This window comes from Notolabrus celidotus, chromosome 1, assembly GCF_009762535.1.
Source record: "Notolabrus celidotus isolate fNotCel1 chromosome 1, fNotCel1.pri, whole genome shotgun sequence".
Lineage (NCBI taxonomy): Eukaryota > Metazoa > Chordata > Actinopteri > Labriformes > Labridae > Notolabrus > Notolabrus celidotus.
In genome coordinates, this window is record NC_048272.1 from 30,326,469 (window position 1) to 30,346,453 (window position 19,985).

Consider the following 19,985-nt stretch of genomic DNA (forward strand, 5'->3'; position numbering starts at 1 on the left):
AACAGAAAGGATCCCAACAGAGGGAGGGATTTATGAGGAATAGGACGATTAATTTTAACCACAAACGACTGTTACATCACTCTCTGTACACAGGAGATGCTTGTCTGCCTCTGTCTTGCTTGGCTAGTTTGAACCCGGAAGAACGACACGTAACGTAGAGAGACGGCCTCAAACTCATGACTGTTCTTTTTCAGGCATGTCTCGATACAGTTGATGGGTTAGGGTTATGTTTAGATACTCGTAGCATCGATACAAAAGGCTAAACCAAGGTCAAAGCATACAACTCTGTTGTTTCGTCTGCTTTATCGCAATCATCATTAACAGCATGAGTTTACGAACATGCTGAGAGAGAAACAAGGTAAAGAGAAGAAGAAGTAAAGTCAATTCAGGAACATTTTGGGGCACAGAGCACCTCTGAAAATAGCTTTAATCATTGTGATCTGAAAAAAGTCAAAAATAAGGCATTGGTGGAGAGCCAGATTGGCCAAGTGGTTAAAGTGCTGTATGGTCCTCAAGCAGGAAGCATGGGTTCCATTCTAGCCTAAAGCTAGTGTCCTGCATGCAATTTCCCACCCTCCCTCTATCCCCTGTCCTATCCTTTTAGAATAAAGGCACTAAAGACCAAAAATATAACTAAAAATGAAAATAATTAAAAAATAAGGTACTGCTTTTAAAATACAGAAATTACCCCTTAACCGGGAATATCATACATTAGAGAAAACACGTGGCCTGGCTGTGAAAATACAGAGGGAAACAGAGAGGTTTCAATGCGTATCTCTGTTTTGTTGTTGTGAACTCTGCCCTTTTACATCGCCTTGAAACTCCCCTCTGTCATTTATGTGATGATGTTTACAAGTGTTGTTTATGTTGACGACAGCAGACCAAAGTGTTATACATGCCTCTGATGTTTCAAACATAAAGGCAGTGATTTCATCACAGAGCAGTGAGGCAGACTTTTCACTGAGCGCGCTCACGCTCCACTGCTCCTGTCTCATTATACGCTGTTGTTTTTTATTAAAGCTAAATGAATACTTCTCTTTTGGTTTGTCTGACCCGTATTCGCTTGTCTTTCAGGGTTCGATGCGTACTTCACATCCAGGACTTTGGAGAACAACCGGAGGAACGTGTGGTTCGCTGAGTACTGGGAGGAGAACTTCAACTGCAAACTGATGAGCTCCTCCAAGAAAGACGAGAGCAGCAGGAAGTGCACAGGTACAGGTGGCCACTCATGATGGCACAGGACATGCCCATTTGTGGTGTTAGATGCTCACTTGCTCTGTTGTTGAGGTTGCCTGAGATGAATGAACAGTTGTTGCTGAATAGGGCAGCTTTGTCAGCATCCCAAGAAAGTTATGTTAGACGAGGTGAATGGGACTTCTGCAGAAATATTGAAGTTGACGTTTCTGTGCTCATTCAGCTCTCCTTCTTTTGAAGTTGACACCTTTAAACATAAATGAGGCAAATGTCTCAGCTTTGAACATTGTTGCTGTTATCTCTACCTCTTCTGGTTTAAGTGACTTTGTAGAGATCAGCAGCTTAGATATGCTCTCACCAGCTCTGCTGCCGCACATACATGATTTTACCACAGTGACAACAGGCAGTAAGGTAATGAGACATGCTACTTCCTGTGGACTGACCTGATATTTCTGATCAGGATATCTCAAGCATTGCTTCTGTTGTCTAGAATAATCACAGCTGTTAAAGGGCTTTGATAAGTCAGAAGCATTCCACCCCGTTCAGCTTTGATCTGTTCCATTCCATTCAATTCTTTTCTACTTTGATTGGTTCCATTCCATGCCATTCTAAAGTTTTTTTCCACAGTGTCAACAGGCAGAGGGTGAATGTGACAGATTACTTGATATGGGTTAAATTAATATGACGTGTGATCAGGTTGTGCATGGCATTGCTTTTGATGTCTAGAATAATCACAGCTGTTATGAGCCTTTAATGTGTCAGAAGCATTCCATTCCGTTCTCCTTTGATCTGTTCCGTTCCATTCCACTCTAACATTTTTACCACAGTGTCAGTAGGCAGAGGGGAAATGTGACAGACTCATTTTTGTGGATTGATCTGATACGACGTGTGTGATCAGGTTTTCCTTAAGGCTGATTTATACTTCTGCGTTGAATCAACGGCGTACCCTACGCTGGGGGTCCGCGTAGCTCCCGTACCTACGTCGTGGTCTACGCACGTAGCTGACGTGCACCTCCTCCAAAATGTTACTCCCCGTAGAGCCGACGCGGACCGCAAGCTCTGTGATTGGTCCGCTCGACGGCTTTGTCTTTCCCGCATTTACAACACTTCCGGGATCCTGGACATCGGCCGCACATCGGCCGTGTATTTCATCTCCTCCGCTCTATTCTTCATGTAATCATGTCTGTATGATAAACAGCAACATGTATCAGCTGTAGATTAACATAACACTCTCTGAATCACTGTGGAAAAGTAAACAGAGATCGTAGCGGGACCGGAAGCAGGCGGCCGGCTATCAGAGAGACTGCACTGCCCTCAGGCGTTTCGGCGGAGAATTGCTGTGCGACACGGACACACCGACGCACAAGTACGTGGTGCTCATGTCCGCGTCAGCTCCTGCTGCGTAGGGGAGACGCAGAAGTATAAATCAGCCTTTAGTGTAGCTTTTTCTGGTGTAAGCACGGTTATCTAAGGGTTTTGACCAACCAGAATCAATCATTTCACATTGCTAGTTTTGCTGATGGTTACTCTGTTTTTAAAGTGCTGGTCGATTTTTTTCCAACCAAATCATCAGAATCAAACACAAAGAACATACCAAGTGGTGTCATTTATACACAAACATTTTCACAAATTGAACCCCCCTGTGAGCCTGACAGACAGTAGGGATTCATCCACACTGTGTGAATACCACACATTAATGAACAGCATCATCACATATTGACTTTCTGCACGCTTGGCCTCCCTCTCCCGCGGCATGCTGTGAGAGCATCGCTGTGTTTGCAAAAGTTAAACAGAAACTCATAAGTCTGTGTGATCTGTGATCAATAACTCGCAGCAATTAGAGAGCTTATGTGATAGTGAGAACAGACCCTGAACACTAATGAACCTGTTCTATAAAGATCATTGATCCCAGCTACCCAAGAACACATCACCATGTCTTTCAGTCACTTCTTTGCACTTTTCTCAGCTCAGGTATGTCCCGGGTCCTCGTGTGCTGGTTTGTGTCTTGTGTTAATATTTTTACTTGTCATGCTCATACACTGAGATTTCATCATTTAGGACACCATTTCATGCTCCTGTGCTCCTCCCATCCTCTCAGCTGTCATGTTAGATTCTGTGTGTGTCCCATAAGTGTGTGTGTTGCATCGCCCAGGGCATGAAACTTGCAGCTCGAGTGTGTGAATCTGAGTTCGACACAGAGTTTGATATATTTGGGTGTTGGATATTTCTGTAGTGCTCCTTGTGGCCATATTTGTCCCTGTTAGTGATTTAGTGTCATGTTGAAGTGGATTAAAGATTCTTCAGGGTCGTTGCCTCTCTGAGAATGTGCTGTTTGTCTCTTCCTTCACATTTTAAGTCTTAATAGAGACATATAACTTTTTACTGTCATTATCATAGACTGTATAAATAATGGATGTAGTATCTGTGACATCACCCATCTGTTTCTGAAGCGCTGTTTTGAAGCCAATTGTCGACATGAGCCATATTGGAAATGCTGAAGTCACCCTAACTGCTGTCGACCTAGTGTGAGGTAAAGAGGTGGGCTTTTAGCGTCCTAGCCAACAGCTACAGAGTTACCGTCTGTCAATCAAGTCAGCTGTGCCTCTCATTATGGAAAACTCATAATCTTTCTATCTTAGAAATTGCCGCGTTATGAAAGAATATCTCGCCCGTACAGTGTGTGCCGATCAAGAAATGAACTATTCAGACTATGCTCGTTTTTGAACCAGGATGTAAACACATTTATTTCTGCTGTAAAGATCTACTCTTTGGAATATGTGTATGTAGTTTCCGGTACTTCTGGAGCCGGCCTCAAGTGGACACTCAAGAAACTGCAGTTTTTAACACTTCCGCATTGGCTATGGTTCTCGCGGTTGCTGCTTGGTCATCTCGCGTCAACTTTCTTACTTCTGGTCTTTTTGTTCGTCATTTGGAGTCACGTGTCTGAGGGGTACTCACACTTTTTTTTAATCTTGTCTAGTGTGAGTTTCATTTTGTATTTAATACAGTTGTCTTGTTTCTTTTTAAAAGTGCTGTGAAGGTTTTAAGTGTTTTCAAGTAGGTCAGTGCATTTTTGCAGTTGTTTACTGTTGTGCTGTGTCTCTTAGTTTTTTTTCTATGTGTGTATTTGGTTCTGTTTGTAGCTGTTTCTTTTCTCTGTATTTTTTATTGCAGTCTCTTTAGATTCATAGTTTTCAATCACATGACCAACGTTGAAGCCTGGAGTTTACAAAGAGTGTAGTAAAATGACGACTTCCCTCGAACGCTCTATGGAGCTGCAGCACGGGCTTGTTACTTGTCCATCTCTGCAAAAAAAGGCTTATTTATACCACCTGACAAGTCATTGCAAGAACATCACATTGGTTTATCTATTCAAGCATACCTCCCTTCACACAGCCGCCAGGATGAAAGCCTGGATCTGGTCGGGTCAGTAACGCTGTAGTTTGAGAGGTATAGGGTGAGGAATTCTTCGTATTCCAATCAAGGGTGACTTATATCGTTCTTGAAGATGTGTCACTGTCCAGCCTCCAAACTTAATATGGATCTTCTCCTTGACTTACCAAAGACCACTTTATCACCAGACTGTCAGGATAAAAGTGTCTGGTTTGGAAAACAGGGATGTTACTACTAAGCTAGCATTAGCTAGTTTGCTAGAGGTGTCAACAAGTTACTGCTGGAGTTGTTTAAATCAGTCTGCACACACCCACCATGTCAGGTCGAGTGCTACATTGACCAAACATTCATGAATTAAAATAACCTGTGTTTACTTCAACTCACCATTAATGAAATGTTCACTCAAAGACGTATGGACCTTGATCATTGTTTTGTTCCCTCACCAGGGACAGTGGATTGTCTAATAGAATTAGTCCTCATCTCTTCCTCTAAGGGTTTTATTTCTCAGATGGGATTCTTAAGAGGCAGAACCTGGGCTTGTGTCTTTATCATATAATTGGACAACAATTGGCAGGCATTTAAAAATGTTCTAAAAGTTGGCAGCAGAGTCCGGTGATTTCCCCGTAACCCGTAGCAGAAGGAAGCCTTTTTTGCCCTCCAGGGGGGTCCCTACATGTGTGACATGATGTGAAAATCATGAATATGTTGGGTTTGTCTTTTAAGGATTTTTAAATCTTTAGATGGTGATATGTTTCTTTAAATTATTACGCTCACCTCTTGTTTTCATTTTGTCGGTCTGTTGAGTTTTGCAGCTGAATTTGGTCTTTTCAACTCTTTGTTATGATTTGAAGTTTTGTGTCTCTTAAAGTAACTTTGGGTTTATTTCAGTCAGTTTTCGTGTTTTAATGATTATGCGTCATACTTCTGTTCCCCCCTCCTTTCTCACGTCCTGATCAGGGATTAATATCTTGTAAAGCACTTCTTGTTCCTCTCTCTTCTCTGGTGGTGGTGGGATCATTTGAGCCCCCCAACCTCAGAACTAAACCCTAAATGATATAATGAAGAGGGATGAGCAGCAGGCAGTGAGACTCAGAGAAACAACAGTAGAAAACTGTACTCTGAATCTGCACAAATGACTCACACAGGAGAGAAGTGAAGAATTAAAAGAGCTCAGAGGAGCTTGTGTTTCTGTAAATCAACACAAAAAATGTAGATTTTTATGGATTCTTCCTTATGTGAGTCATAGTTTGGATTGGTGCAACTTGTGTCTCTCTCTGTCAGTATTGTGCATCTTTTTGTTGTCTGTTTTGTGAAGTTTGGGCCTCTTTATATTGGTTTTGTTTTATTTTTAGTGTCTTTGCGTCACTCTGCACTCATATTTACATGTTGTTGGTTGCTTTCGTCATCTAAGGTCTTTTAAAGTTGTACATGTCTTGTCAAGTTTACAGAAAGTGTTGTGCTTTTGTTTTGGCTGCATGTTTTAGCCTCTTTGTCGTCTTTGTGTTTCTTTGCTTTGTTTTACGTCTCTTTGTATATAACTATCTCTGTGGTTTGTTTGCTTCCTTTCACTCTGTTTCTGTATGATTTTATGTTGTAATTTTGAGTCTCTGATTTAGTTTTTGAATCTTGTGTTAGTGTTTTTACATTTTTTTGCAGTTCTCTCAGGGGTCATTCTGAGTCTTTGTGTGGTGGTCTTGTTTCATTAACAGTTTTTTTTGTCTCTCTATTGGTAGTTAAGCTTTGTAGTTGTTTTGTATTTTTAGGGCCCGAGCACCGACAAGGTCGGCGAAGGCCCTCTTCTTGTAGTTGTTTTGCATTTTGTAGTGATGCATATGTTTGTTACGGTTTTTGTCTCTGTGGTCGTGTTGAGTCTTGTGTTTCTCTTTGTGGAGGTTTCGCATCCCTTAAAAGTTGTTGTACAACTCATTGATTGTCTTTGTTTTCTTCAAGTAGTGTCCCTTTGTAGTCATGTTGTGTCTCTTTTAAGTTATGTTGTGCCTCTTTTTAGTTGTGTTGTGTCTCTTTGTAGTCATTCTGTTTCTATGTAGTCATACTGTGCCTCTTTGAAGTCATGTTGTGTCTCTTTTTAGTCAAGTTGTCTCTTTGTGGTCATGTTGTGTCTCTGTGTACTCATGCTATTTCTATTTGCAGTCATGTTGTTTCTCTGAGTAATCATGTTATGTTTCTTTGTAGTCATTTTGTGTGTCTTTGTAATCATGCTGGGCCTTTTCTGTAGTTATGTTTCTTTGTAGTCATGTTGTCTCTTTGAAGTCATGTAGTGTCTCTTTGTAGTCATGTTGTGCCTCTTCTTAGTAGTCATGTTGTGTCTCTTGTAGTCATGTGTCTCTGTAGTTTTTTGCAGCTCTCTGAGGGTATTTGTGCTCTCCTTGTAGTAATTTTGAGTCTTTTGTCAGGTGTTTGCGTCTCCTGATTATATATCTGATCTCTTTGTGGTCACTTTTCCCTCTTTGTTTCCACCTTGGAGTTGTTTTTTGTGTCCTTGTAGCATTGTATGACTCGGTTTGTAACTCAGGTGCTGCTCTGAGTTGAATCATTGGTTGGCTGATATCAGTATTCATGCTCTAAATAAAAACAGATCTAATATGAGAAACAAAGTCATTGAAAATTAAGTTTGTGTTTGATTGTGTTGGCAGGAACTCAATACTAAAATAATCTCAGGAGCAGAATAAAAAAAAAACTCCATCAGGACAGCTCGATTTCTGTGAGCCTCTTAACCCAGCAGCAAAAAATATGAGGCGTCATTATTCAGGTACACCTTCAGAGCGCTGACCTCATCACACCTTTGAGAGAATCAGATGAACAGACATCATCAGTGCAGCAGTTTGCTGAACAAACAGCATGTTAAAATGATGTGAGCAGACTTCTGTGACATAGAGAGGATTCTTATAAATGTTCCTCAGTCTGCAGGATCCGTCTGTGCCTGTACCAGATCACGATGACCTTTAAAGTTAATATTACAGATCACTCTGAACAACGAGTAGACTCTTTGTGCTGTTCTTTATACAACAAATCTGCAACATCAAAACTTCCTCAAAACTTTTCATCCTGAATTGATAAGTGGAGTATGCATCTTAAATTAGAATTACTACATTTCAAAATAACAGCTTTTCATGCCGAAATAATCACTGGATTATTCCGCATTGGCTGCTCTTTCAAAACAGGTTATTTCAGTACATCTACACGAATCGTGTGCCCAACAAGTTATTCTGAGAGCTCAGGGTTTGCAGCCAATAAAACAGAAGCTGAATTCTCCCCCATGACCGACATCATGTTAAAGCCCTATCTTTCTACATTACATTTGAGTAACGGCAAGCTAATAAGCTAGCCTTGATTACCAATAGCAATGTGTCTGTGTCAGCGCAGACCCTGGGAGTGATTAAACACAAGACTATCTTATAAGGAATGGAAATAAATTACTAAAAATGAATGAAAAATAATAGGTATCTTAAAAAAAATAACTTTTTATCCAAATTTTTTTTAGCAGTTTCTTGAAAGTTGAAGTGATTTCTTAATTTTGTTACAATATTCCCGTAACAGAGTCAGTGTCTTCAAATGTACACCTATTATGCTTAAAATATTGACCTGGTATATACATTTTGTGACTTTATATAAAAAGAAAGTTAATATCTTTCAATTTGTCACTTTTTTCTGGATGTTTTTTAAAAAATCAACATTTTAAAAGTGAAAAATGGCTGACTTTTGATCTTGGAATAATGCAGTATTTTAAAACACATATTTCAAAATAAAATGCTTCTTTTTCAAAGAAACATGGCTCAGAGTCTCAAAATAAATTACATTTTTGTCCAGAATCAACAAGTTAGCATCTTTGTGACTTTGTGAATGTCAAAAAGAAAGGTAGCACCCTTAAATGAATTACTGTTTGTCCAGAAATAAGTTAATGTTTCTTAAATTATGAACTTTTGTTGCGACTTATAATTCACAACTTAAAGTATGGGCCTTTTATTGTTTTATTTATAAGTATCTTAAAAGGTGTGACTTTCAAAATAGTCTCTTGAAATAAATTACTTTTTAACAAGGAAAAAATGATAAAGTATCTTAAAATGTAGATAGTAAGTATCTTTAGACTTGTGACTTTTAATCTACAAAAAACAAACAGTATCTGATAGAGATGTAAAGGTACACAAATATTTTGGTTTGGTACACAATTTTGAAGCTTTGGTTTGGTACATTTTCGGTACAGTAAGGAGGGAAAAAAGAGGTACAAATAAAATGTATTCTCCTTTATCAGGAACTTAAAGAACTTTTACTAACGGTCTTAAGTGCAGCATTGACAGTTCAGGTTTGTATACCTGCTCAGGTTTATTTTCTTTTCCTTTTTTTTTTTTCATTTAAAATGAAATAACTTTTTTCTTTGCCCGTGAAATTAACGACTTTGAGGCACATCTTTGTCAGATTTGTTGTAGAATGAGCTCTTTAATTTGAATCATGATCTGCTCCGTACATTCAAACACGTCGGCGTCTGGTCCTCTGATGTGATAAAAACAATAGAGCAGAACAGTTTCATCACAGATATAATCATGTTTATCTTTACGTGATAACACCGCTGTAATCAAACAACGTAAAACCAGTGAGCGTGACTGATGGCTGATCGTGAAGCCGTCTCCTCTGAACGAACACACAGAGCCATCACTCCTCACAGCGGCTTTAAACTGACAATAACAGCTGATCAGTGCTCTGTACCAGAGCAGGAGCATGACGCTCACACGTGTACACACACACACACACACACATCAAATACCTAGGTTATGGCTGTCATGTTTTCTATAACGCTTGTAAAGCCGGTGGACTGTGACTGCAAGATCCGCCCACTCATCCGGTTCAGGGTCGCAGAGGCCTGGAAATTATCCCAGCATGCACTGGAGGAAAGGCGGGGCTCTCCATGGGGGCATACACACCTACAGAACAGCCTGAAGTCACAAAATCCGCTGTAAATACATCTCTCTGCAGGACTGATGGAGGGAGGGAGCTGCAAACACACAACAGCCAGACCTCACCACACAGACACACTCAGTACACTAAAGACTGTGATGGTTGGAGGACAATCCTTTTACTGGATTTAATTTCTGAGTCCAAATTGAGGTTCAGGAACCTGCTGTTTAAAGACCAGAAGAGACACCCCTGAGGTTTCAGGTGGTTTGGTGTCTGAGGTGGGGCATAGTGTTCAGTTAGTGTGAGGACGGTTTGCACTCTGTGAAACGGAGGGGACAGGGAGGAGGCTGAGGTAGGGGTTAAGGCCGTGAGGAGCAGCGACTCTGCTTTGAAGCTGAGATAAAATGATGCTGGCGGGGTCGTGTGGGCGTTGTGTTTGGTGTAAGCAAGTGAAAGAGAGAGATATGAATGTCTCACAGAGTTGAGAGAGAGGGACTGAGGGACCCCTCTTTAATGGATAACATGAAGCTCAGGGTCCATCAGCCCCCGGCGGGGACACAGAGAGGGGTTACAGAGTGTTTTCAGCCCCTCAAAGGCTTCTTGAAGAGAAATAGGAAGTCCTCTGACGGCTCACTCATGGCAACAGATACTCTGTCTTATCCAGTTTGTTACAGAGCAGGTGGAGCTGATCTGAGAACAGTCTGTGGAACTCAAACAGCGTTAATGAAAGCTGGCTCAGGCTCAGGCTCAGGCTCAGGCTCAGGCTCAGGCTCAGGCTCAGGCTCAGGCTCAGGCTCAGGCTCAGGCTCAGGCTCAGGCTCAGGCTCAGGCTCAGGCTCAGGCTCAGGCTCAGGCTCAGGCTCAGAGCCAGGGCCTTTTATTAAAGATAACAGACTGCTGCTCTGAGCTGAATGTTTAGAGATCAGGGACGGTAGTGTAATCAAGATGGACTTTCTCTGCTCTATAAGTTACCATTGAGAGTTTAATTTCATTTATTTATTATGTTTCGTATGAACGTCTTAACTCAGAACCACTTTATACAAAGTCCAGATTGTTTTTTATGGTTGTAGAGATTATCTGCTCAGATGTTCCTGGTATGAGGGATGGTAGAGTGAATTTACCTCCACTGATTTGTGCGGAAAACAATTTTTGCTGCACCAATTCAAAATCATAAATAATAAAAAACTGGTATGACTTTACTTACAGTTAATAGAGGCTAAATGACATGTTTGCAAGTTGCTTCCTCAGGCTCGCTGGTCATAATCACATTGGCACTCACAGCTGTCATGAATACCTGAGGTCACATGACCAATCAAACATTTTTACTACTCAATATCACAACAATAATAGTTTGTCAAAACACCATGACATCTCCATTACTACAAAACGATTTCAAAAACAAACAGTCACAAGAAGCAAAACACTAAATACACTTATCTAAACCTAAAGCACAATGCCCCTGTTTTTGAACCCAATAGACAAAAAGCTGGCACTGCAGCTTTCCTCTGTCACTTAAATGGGAAGGGGGCAGGTATAGGTGGCGTGTCCACTGCCAGCGTTTTTGCACTGGCAGCGCCAGTTATCAACTCAAACTCTATGTGATTCAGCGTATTCAGTGCTTAGCGCCCTCTACGCAAAAACACCTTCAGCCCCAGCTGATTTCTTTCACAGCGCTCTGAGAGCTCTCAGTTGAAAAAAGATTAACTTTCGGAACACCGTCGCGCTAATCAATGTCACTTCTTAATCACTGATGAATCAGAATCAAGAAGGGGCGGGACTTCTGGTATCAACTCTGTCAACAGCAATGGGGGAGGTCAGTACGGATGAGGAATGTTATCACACTTGTTTTTTCAAGGTGCAATTTCCAAGTTTAAAGCTGCTGCTGATGTTATAACAGGATTTCTACCAATAGTTTTTACAGTTTCTTGTTAAAATGCCATTGAATGAAAGCCAGTATAAAGCATACAGAGCATTTTAAAGGTGACATATCATGCAAAATTGACTTTTTAATGGTTCTCTACCTGAAATATGTGTCCCTGGCATGTCTACAAACCCCCCGAGAATGAAAAAAATCCATTCTGCCCCTGTTTAGATTTCTACACCTTTCTGTAAATGTGTGTGAAACGAGCCGTTTCAGACTTCCGTGTTTTTGTTACGTCACAACAATATCCGGTCTGTCACGGAGTCAGAGCTCAGAGCTTGTTCAGCCCATAGACTGTATAAAATAATACTGAATCCCTCCCCCGTTTTTCATTACCTGCACAAATGTGTGCTAACAAGGAGCTTAGGAGGGAGGCATGCTAGTTGTAGGCTGTCTTAATAAACACAAAGGTCGGTTTTACTCCCCACGTCTGCAGATTTGAAGATCTAGTGGATGATTTTTATTTATCATGGATAAGTGCTAGCGCTAGTTAGCATAGCCACATAGCTATATGTTCGTAGCTGTGTACCAAGACACACGTCTACATACTGATAAATAAAACAACAAGAAACACTAAATCTATGACCAATCGTTCAGAAAGGTCCTGCTACAGGCGCCTCTCCGTCAGGATCAGATTCAGAGGGTTGAAGTAACGCGATCTCTGAGCAGCCGTGTATATTCAGCCAACATGTAAACATTAGATCAACGTGCTGGAGAGCCGAGGCACATCCACTTCCTGAGGGGGCGGGGTCAGAGAGAAAACAGAGTGTTCTGATGAGGAATGAAGAAGAGGACTTTTCAGGCATGCCAAAATCTGATTTCAAAGTGTTTTTTTGAGCATAAACTTTAAAGACATGTTTTGGGGACCTCTTAGACCAATATATATTGATGAAAAAAGCGTGATATGTCCCCTTTAAAACAGACACGGTCACTTCTTAGGGAAGTGACGCTAGACAACTTTCGAGGTTGTGGGCGCTCCCACAGACGGCAGTTTTTTGTGAATCCCTTTTCTTATGATTGGCCAGCTCTCTGGAAGCCTGCCAGGACAAGAACCTGTTGTCATGGCAACATGAGCATTCCGTGGCTGTGTTCCGTGACTTTGTGATGTCATGAAGTCTGTGGTAGAAAAAACAGAGTGAAGCCGTCATGTAGAGCAGCCTCTGACACCTGTGGGATCACATTTACCCACTGAAGCTGTGGAAGCTGTCTGCTAGTGATCTGACACTTTGACCGCATCTACTCTGAGTATCCAACTCTATTACTTTTATGTGTCTGAAATCGTGTTTGAAGGGTACAAGAAAAACAGAAAACAGCCCTAGAATAACTTGAACTAAAGACATGAGAGCTGGTCGGTAGGCAGTCTCTGACTGAGCGCTAACAAGCCACTAATGTCATGCAACGTGCCTTGTTAGCTTAGCTGCTCTCAGATGATTATGTCCAGTCTCTGTCTGTCTTTCACTCGTCCTCATCCTCAACTAACTTGCCTCCTTCTTTTGAGTTCCTCTCATTTATTTATGAGTCTGCACACCAAAGACAAATAAGGAGCAAAACAAACACGGTCTCAGCTCTGAGTCTTCATTTATTTGTCTGCTGATTTCCTGTTTGTTTGAGGCCGTTTTTTCATCCCACCTGTGAGATGGAGGGTGAAAGCTTGGGTGAAGTTCACATGAATGTTAACGCAGGTAGATTCATATCCATCCCAGCCATCTTTAATATCCAATATTGTTCATAAAACAGACATCATCTCGTGTCTTATCTTAGATTTTACTCCTCCTTTCACCGCCCTCTGCTCTGAATGTGTAGAACTGAAACTAGGATCATTTGTATTTCATGCATAAAGTAAATCATCTTTATCTTTTTGTATGGCTGTTGAGGCTCAGCTTAGCATAAATGAGGAGAAAACTGTCTTTGTAGTCTCAGATTGACAGAATAAGGATTAAAACTTCAATCAATATTATTAGATCAATATTTACAAAACTAAATAGTAGCTGTCTAGTTCATTTCAAACATATTACACACAAAACAAAACAAAACACATTACTCTTCATGTGTAGTTGTGTGCAGACAGTGCAGTGTGTGGGCCAGATGTGTTTATACAACAATGTGGAAAAAAAGCTGTGTTAAATACTTGATTCTGATTGGTCAAAACCCCACAACAGTGATGTGTTCAGCAGATCTATCTCATCCTCCCTCTGCCTGTCGACACTGTTGTAAAAACATTAGAATGGAAGGGAACAAATCGAAGTGGAATGGAATAGAATGGAACAGATCAAAGCAGAATGGAATGGAACAGATCAAAGGAGAATAGAATAGAATGGAACAGATCAAAGCAGATTGGAATGGAACAGATCAAATGAGAATAGAATAGAATGGAACAAAGCAGAACATTAGAAATGCTTCTGATGCTAAAAAACAGCTGTGATTCTTTCTAAACAACAAAAGTGATGCCTGATCACACACATAGTACCTTACTCCACAGAAAGAAGTCTGTCACATTCCCCCTTTGCCTGTTGACACTGTGGTAAAAACGTTAGTGTGGTCTCAGGCTTGTGGCTTGTGGCCTCTTTCAGTAACAGGCGGAACCTGTCTGCTAGGTGTCACCTCAGATAATTCAGTCACTGAACTTAAAGAACTAGCATTATGCTTTACCACATTTTAAAAGCAAATATAAAGTTAAAACATTGGATATTGATACTAAATGTGGGCAGTATTTCAGATTGTGAGGTAAATCTGTCTTAAGGCTGATTTATACTTCTGCGTCTCCCCAACGCAGCAGGGGCTGACGCGGACATGAGCCCCACATACTTGTGCGTCGGTGTGTCTGTGTCGCGCAGCAATTCTCCGCCGAAACGCCTGAGGGCAGTGCGGTCTCTCTGATAGCCGGCCGCCTGCTTCCGGTCCCGCTACGATCTCTATTTACTTTTCCACAGAGTTTCAGAGCATGTTCTGTTAATCTACAGCTGATACATGTTGCTGTTATCATACAGACATGATTACATGAAGAATAGAGAGGAGGAGATGAAATACACGGCCGATGTCCGGGATCCCGGAAGTGTTGTAAATGCGGGACAGACAAAGCCGCCGAGCGGACCAATCACAGAGCTTGCGGTCCGCGTCGGCTCTACGTACAGGGAGTTACATTTTGGAGGAGGTGCACGTCAGCTACGCGCGTAGGCCTCGGCGTAGGTGCGGGAGCTACGCGGACCCCCAGCGTAGGCTACGCCGTTGATTCAACGTAGAAGTATAAATCAGCCTTTAGAGTAATCCCAGAATGAGACCACAGGCATGTGAATGATGAGTGAGGGACACTTACGTGACTGATAGGTGAATCTCTTTAATGATTGTTCATTCTGCCAGCATTTATCCTCCTCTTATTCGTACGTTCTTCTCTTTAATACATGCACACTAATCAGAGACCCTTGCATACTTTAAAAACACTCCTCATGAGGCTGCAGTAAACCTGTCCCACTGTGTGTTTCTGCTCTGTGTTTATGTTTGACCTTGTTTCATTCACAGCAGCCTAAAACACACTCTGCTGCTGCTGTGTATATCTCCTTAATTCAGCATTGCAGATCCCACTGTCTCTCACACAATGCTGCCTTTGTTGGAAGCTTTCACCATGTTCCCAAAACTCTGAACACTGAGCTTCGGAGCTGAGGACATCCTGGAGTACCTGCTGTAGCGAGAGAGGGCACATCAGTCTTCAGGAACACAAGACACACAGAAGGACAAGTCTGTAGTTAGAACAACAGTGCTTTGTTTACAGTGTGATGCTTTTCAACTAAGAGTTCGAGGACAGCAGAGTACTGTACATGACGACTGATGCAAAGTGTTATTTCTGTCATCTCAGACAACGTGGCCCTCGTGGGATTTTATGCTCTTCAGTTCACAATTGAAGCTTCTAAACAGACAAACACTGAGATTAACATTTATTGGGAGTGTTCTGCAAAAGAAATCTGCTTCTTGGATCCTTTCAGAGTGTGTTATGGTGCAAACATGCCCTCTAGAAATACTCTGCAGAAAATAATCCTGCTCGCCAGCACATGGAGCTAATAGAGTCCAGAAGATTAATCCTGGATAACTGGAGATCTTTCTGACCTCTGACTCTGGGAGGGAAAAATCCTCACTGACTGCTGAATGTGAATAAATACATTTGTTTGGAGTGTTTTGCTAAGTGACACTTTTATAAGAAGGATGTTTCTGTTGTGAACTGCAAATAAATAACATGCATTACTGGTGTCAGCTTTATGAAACACATACCACTGTGAACTGAGTTCTGTCAATCTGCTACAAACAGGCGGAATCATTTTAACAGGCCCCCCCAAAAGAAAATATTTAATATAAGCTTTCATGATAAAAAAACATAATTGCACATAATTGGGCTATATGCTTGAATGTATGAAAGGTGCTGTGCTCTCGCAGCCGGATGCTGCCATTATGAATCACGCACTCTCTCGTGAGAGTTGTGTTAAAGGTGACATATCATGCAAAATCGACTTTTTAATGGTTCTCTACCTGAAATATGTTTCCCTGGCATGTCTACAAACCCCCTGAAAATGATAAAAATCCATTTTGCCCCTGTTTTGATTTCTCCACCTTTCAGTAAATGTGTGTGAAACGAGCCGTTTCAGACTTCCATGTTTTTGTTACGTCACAACAATATCCGGTCTGTAACGGAAGTCAGAGCTTGGAGCTTGTTCAGCCCATAGACTGTATAAAATACAACTCAACTCCTCCTCCGTTTTTCATTACCTGCACACATGTGTGCTTACAAGGAGCTTAGGAGGGAGGCATGCTAGTTGTAGGCTGTCTTAATAAACACAAAGGTCGGTTTTACTCCCCACGTCTGCAGATTTGAAGATCTAGTGGATGATTTTTATTTTTCATGGAAAAGTGCTAGCGCTAGTTAGCATAGCCACATAGCTATATGTTAGTAGCTGTGTACTAAGATACACGTCAACATACTGACAAACATACAACAAGAAACACTAAATCTGTGACCAATCCTTCAGAAAGGTCCTGCTGCAGTCGCCTCTCCGTCAGGATCAGATTCTGGATCAGATTCAGAGGGTTGAAGTAACGCGATCTGTGAGCAGCTGTGTGTATTCAGCCTACATGTAAACATTAGATCAACGTGCTGGAGAGCCGAGGCCACATCCACTTCCTGAGGGGGCGTGGTCAGAGGGAAAACAGACCGTTCTGAGCAGGGCTGACAAAGAGAGTTTTTCAGGCATGCTAGAATAAGAGCAGCCTCTGATTTAAGCGTGCTGTAATGTGTGTTTCATGGGTCTCATACAGCAGAGCTTGTAAAACAGATTGTGACTTTTACAACAATGCTAGCTGGATTAAGTTAAATGAAATAAACATAAGACATTTTATTTATTTTTTAATTACTTATTTTTGTTAAAGGAAAAAACAGTGTGCAGCTCAACTCTTTTATCTCTTGTGCAACTATCATCTTACCAAATACAAGTATCGGATGGGACTCTATCGGCAAATATTCAACACTAAAAAATTGAAATCAAAAAGCTGATTGGGACATCCCTATTAAGAACGAGATCTGAAGTGAGAGTTTCTCTCAGGATGAATTCTGTCACAGAAATCCAAAATGTTCATTTGAGGTGACTGATGTTAACAAAATCTCAAATTCAAATACGTGCACAAGTCTCCGCTTCATCCTGTGTAATGTGGACTCAAAACATCCAGTCTGACACTTCTTACACATCACAGCGATTCTTCAACAGGTTCAGTGAGTCTTCTGGCATCTTTAAGTATCGCTGATAACTTGATAACTTGTGTCGTACTACTAGAGATGTAACCAAAGTTCTGCATCGTGTGTGTGTGTGTGTGTGTGTGTGTGTGTGTGTGTGTGTGTGTGTGTGTGTGTGTGTGTGTGTGTGTGTGTGTGTGTGTGTGTGTGTGTGCGTGTGCGCGCGGGCGGGCGTGATTGTGGAACATAAAGAAGACAGACAGTGAAATTAAAAAGAGAGCAACAGGAGCCCAGAGAGATGGAGCGATGAAGAGATACTGAGAAAGTAAATGAAAGCTGTAAAAAGAACAGAGACGGAGAGGAAAGTTAATGGCGTGTAACGGGAAGCCCAGCAGCCGCTCTCACATCCACACATGTTGTATAATGAACTCATATATTTGCTCTGAAGCTGCTGCTTTCCACCAACGATCATTGAGTGTGACTCAGAAACATGCCACTGTTCGTTCCTTTGTCTTCTCCTCTCTCTGTGTAACTCCATTAATGCAGTGATTAACTCTGAGAGGCCTGTCGGGTGTTCATGATCAAAGGGAGGCTGTCGTTAAGATGCAGACAGGCTCTGCACTTTTCTTGGCTGCTTGAGTCAAGATCAGGAGTTTTGTTCCTTCATAAGAAACTGAATCATTATATTTGTTCCATACATTGTTGACTTAGAGCAGCTTGATGTCAGCTAATCCATCATGCTAAGGTGGCTTTGTTGGCCCAGGGTGGGGAGTTTTTCCTGTACCTCTGTTACTCTGAAATAAGAACCTGACAAAAAACTCTAATTTTACTGCTTCTTTAGATCAGAAACTCACACCAACTATACTTAAACATTAAAGAAAGCTTTATCTATTGTTGAAAAATTAAGCCAGTGTGGAACTGCACATAGCTGCAGTTCCCCTCATGTCCACTAGAGTGTATCTCCTGCAGTGAGTCAGTCCCCATAGAGCCCCATGATAAATGTTCCAGCAGAAATAAACATGTTTACAGCCTGGTCCCATAACAGTTTGGGTCTCCCAAAACCAAATAACAATATTCATAAACAGCCTGACAACCTGATCATGTACATCATATCAAATCAATCTGCAGAACGGAGAATAGAACAAAATGGAACACATCAGAGGAGAATAGAACATAATGGAAGAGATCAAAGCAGAATAGAATGGAGTGGAACACATCAAAGCAGAGTAGAATTGAGTGAAACACATCGAAGGAGAATATAATTGAATGTTCGATTGATCAAAAAAATAAAACAGTGATTAATTCAAGACAGCAAAAGAACAACCATGACAACTGTACAGGCTAAATTTATATACAACTCACCTGTTTACATTAGATTAAGGATTAAGGGGAGGTAGAAATGGGGGCCTGGACTCTTTGAGTGACAGGTGGGTGTGTTGTAGCTGTTAGCTAGGAGGTGAAGTGCCCATCTAAGCCTCACCTCTTTGCCTGTTTCTGAATTAGAAGGAAGTTAGTTGCAGTCAGTTAGAGTACAAGTCGTAGTCACAGGAATCGAGTCAAACTCGAGTCCGAGTTACTGTTTTTATTGATGGAGTCCAGCGTTGGCAAAACATGCAGACAGCAAACATGTAACAGCCTGAGCCTGTCAGGAACAAAAACAAGAACTGTTTGTAGATACACTTCCATCAAGGATTAAGTTGCAGACATAAAAGTTTACCTGCTGCGTGATGAGTAAGAAAAATATATTTCGATTAAGACCTCAAAACAAATCCTAAATATTGTACTAGAAGTAAACACTGAAATTATTCTGTAACTTTGTTGCAGCAGGGTGGAGCAATCGAAAGGTTAGAAACAACCGTCCAGGGGAAGAAAAGGTTTATGATGACTGATTATTGATGAATGCATTTCAGAGACTGAGGCTTTTCATGTTCTGCACAGAAACAAAACTCACATCAGCATCTGAGTCTGTCCAATCTGTTGTTTATGAACCGTTTACGACCATTATTATTGTAGAGCAGTGAGCAGAATTCTAACAGAGGAAATTATAGTCTATGAAACATTGGTCTTTAAACTGCTTGGAAATGACAGAAAGAAATGAACTTTAACAATGAGACTGTTTTTCTCTCAGAAGTGAGGAGAAATCTGCATAAAGCACGCTCTGATATAATAAATGCAAATTTAAAGAAGAAAGCAGGAGCACAATGAGGTCACAGAAGAAACTCTGAAATATCAAAGTCTGTGGAGGTTTTTTTAGAAATCCAAACACTGTCTGCAAGCTGAGGCCCTGCAGCTGCTGCTTTTTTAACTTCTTCACTTACTTTGCATTTCTGCTGCATAATGTTTCCAACAGAGTCATGAAACATGGTGAGGATAGTTTTCAGTAATTGTGTATCACAGTGATACGATCGACCCCACTGTGTTTGTGATTGTATGAATTTATTTGCATCTCTTTGTCTCATTTTCATCATGTGTATTTAAGCAGCTCAATCATCACAAAGACTTCTTTTTGTTCTTTTTAATTATGGAAACTCTCTCTGGCTGTCTCTTAACAAACTGAGGAGTTGTAAAAACAAAGTGGTTTTGATCAGGTTGGTGCACAACCGGATATACTGTGATGATTTAAATGCTAATCACACCATGCTGCTGCTTTAGCACCAATGAGACCACAAACTGGATCCTCTTTGCTCTGAACATTTATTGCAATGCTTCAAGAGTCTGGGTAGCACACCGTTAATATGACAGAATGGATCTTCAAGCAGCTACTAGTGATGTTAGCTGGGTGTTAGCGATAATAGCCAGCCACTTGCATTGTTAGCAGGTCACTATAAGGTGGCCATACAAGATATAAGGCAGGTG

The 19,985-nt window shown here is 41.2% G+C and overlaps 1 protein-coding gene across 2 annotated transcripts in view; it reads left to right on the forward strand.

Moving 5' to 3' along the window:
• LOC117814178 (metabotropic glutamate receptor 7) overlaps window positions 1–19,985 on the forward strand; it is a 353,505-nt gene that overhangs the window by 218,783 nt on the left and 114,737 nt on the right. For both annotated transcript variants that reach the window (XM_034685360.1, XM_034685368.1), the window contains one exon: window positions 1,075–1,212. In XM_034685360.1, coding sequence (XP_034541251.1) covers window positions 1,075–1,212 — 138 coding nt within the window. The remainder of the gene's footprint in view (window positions 1–1,074; window positions 1,213–19,985) is intronic.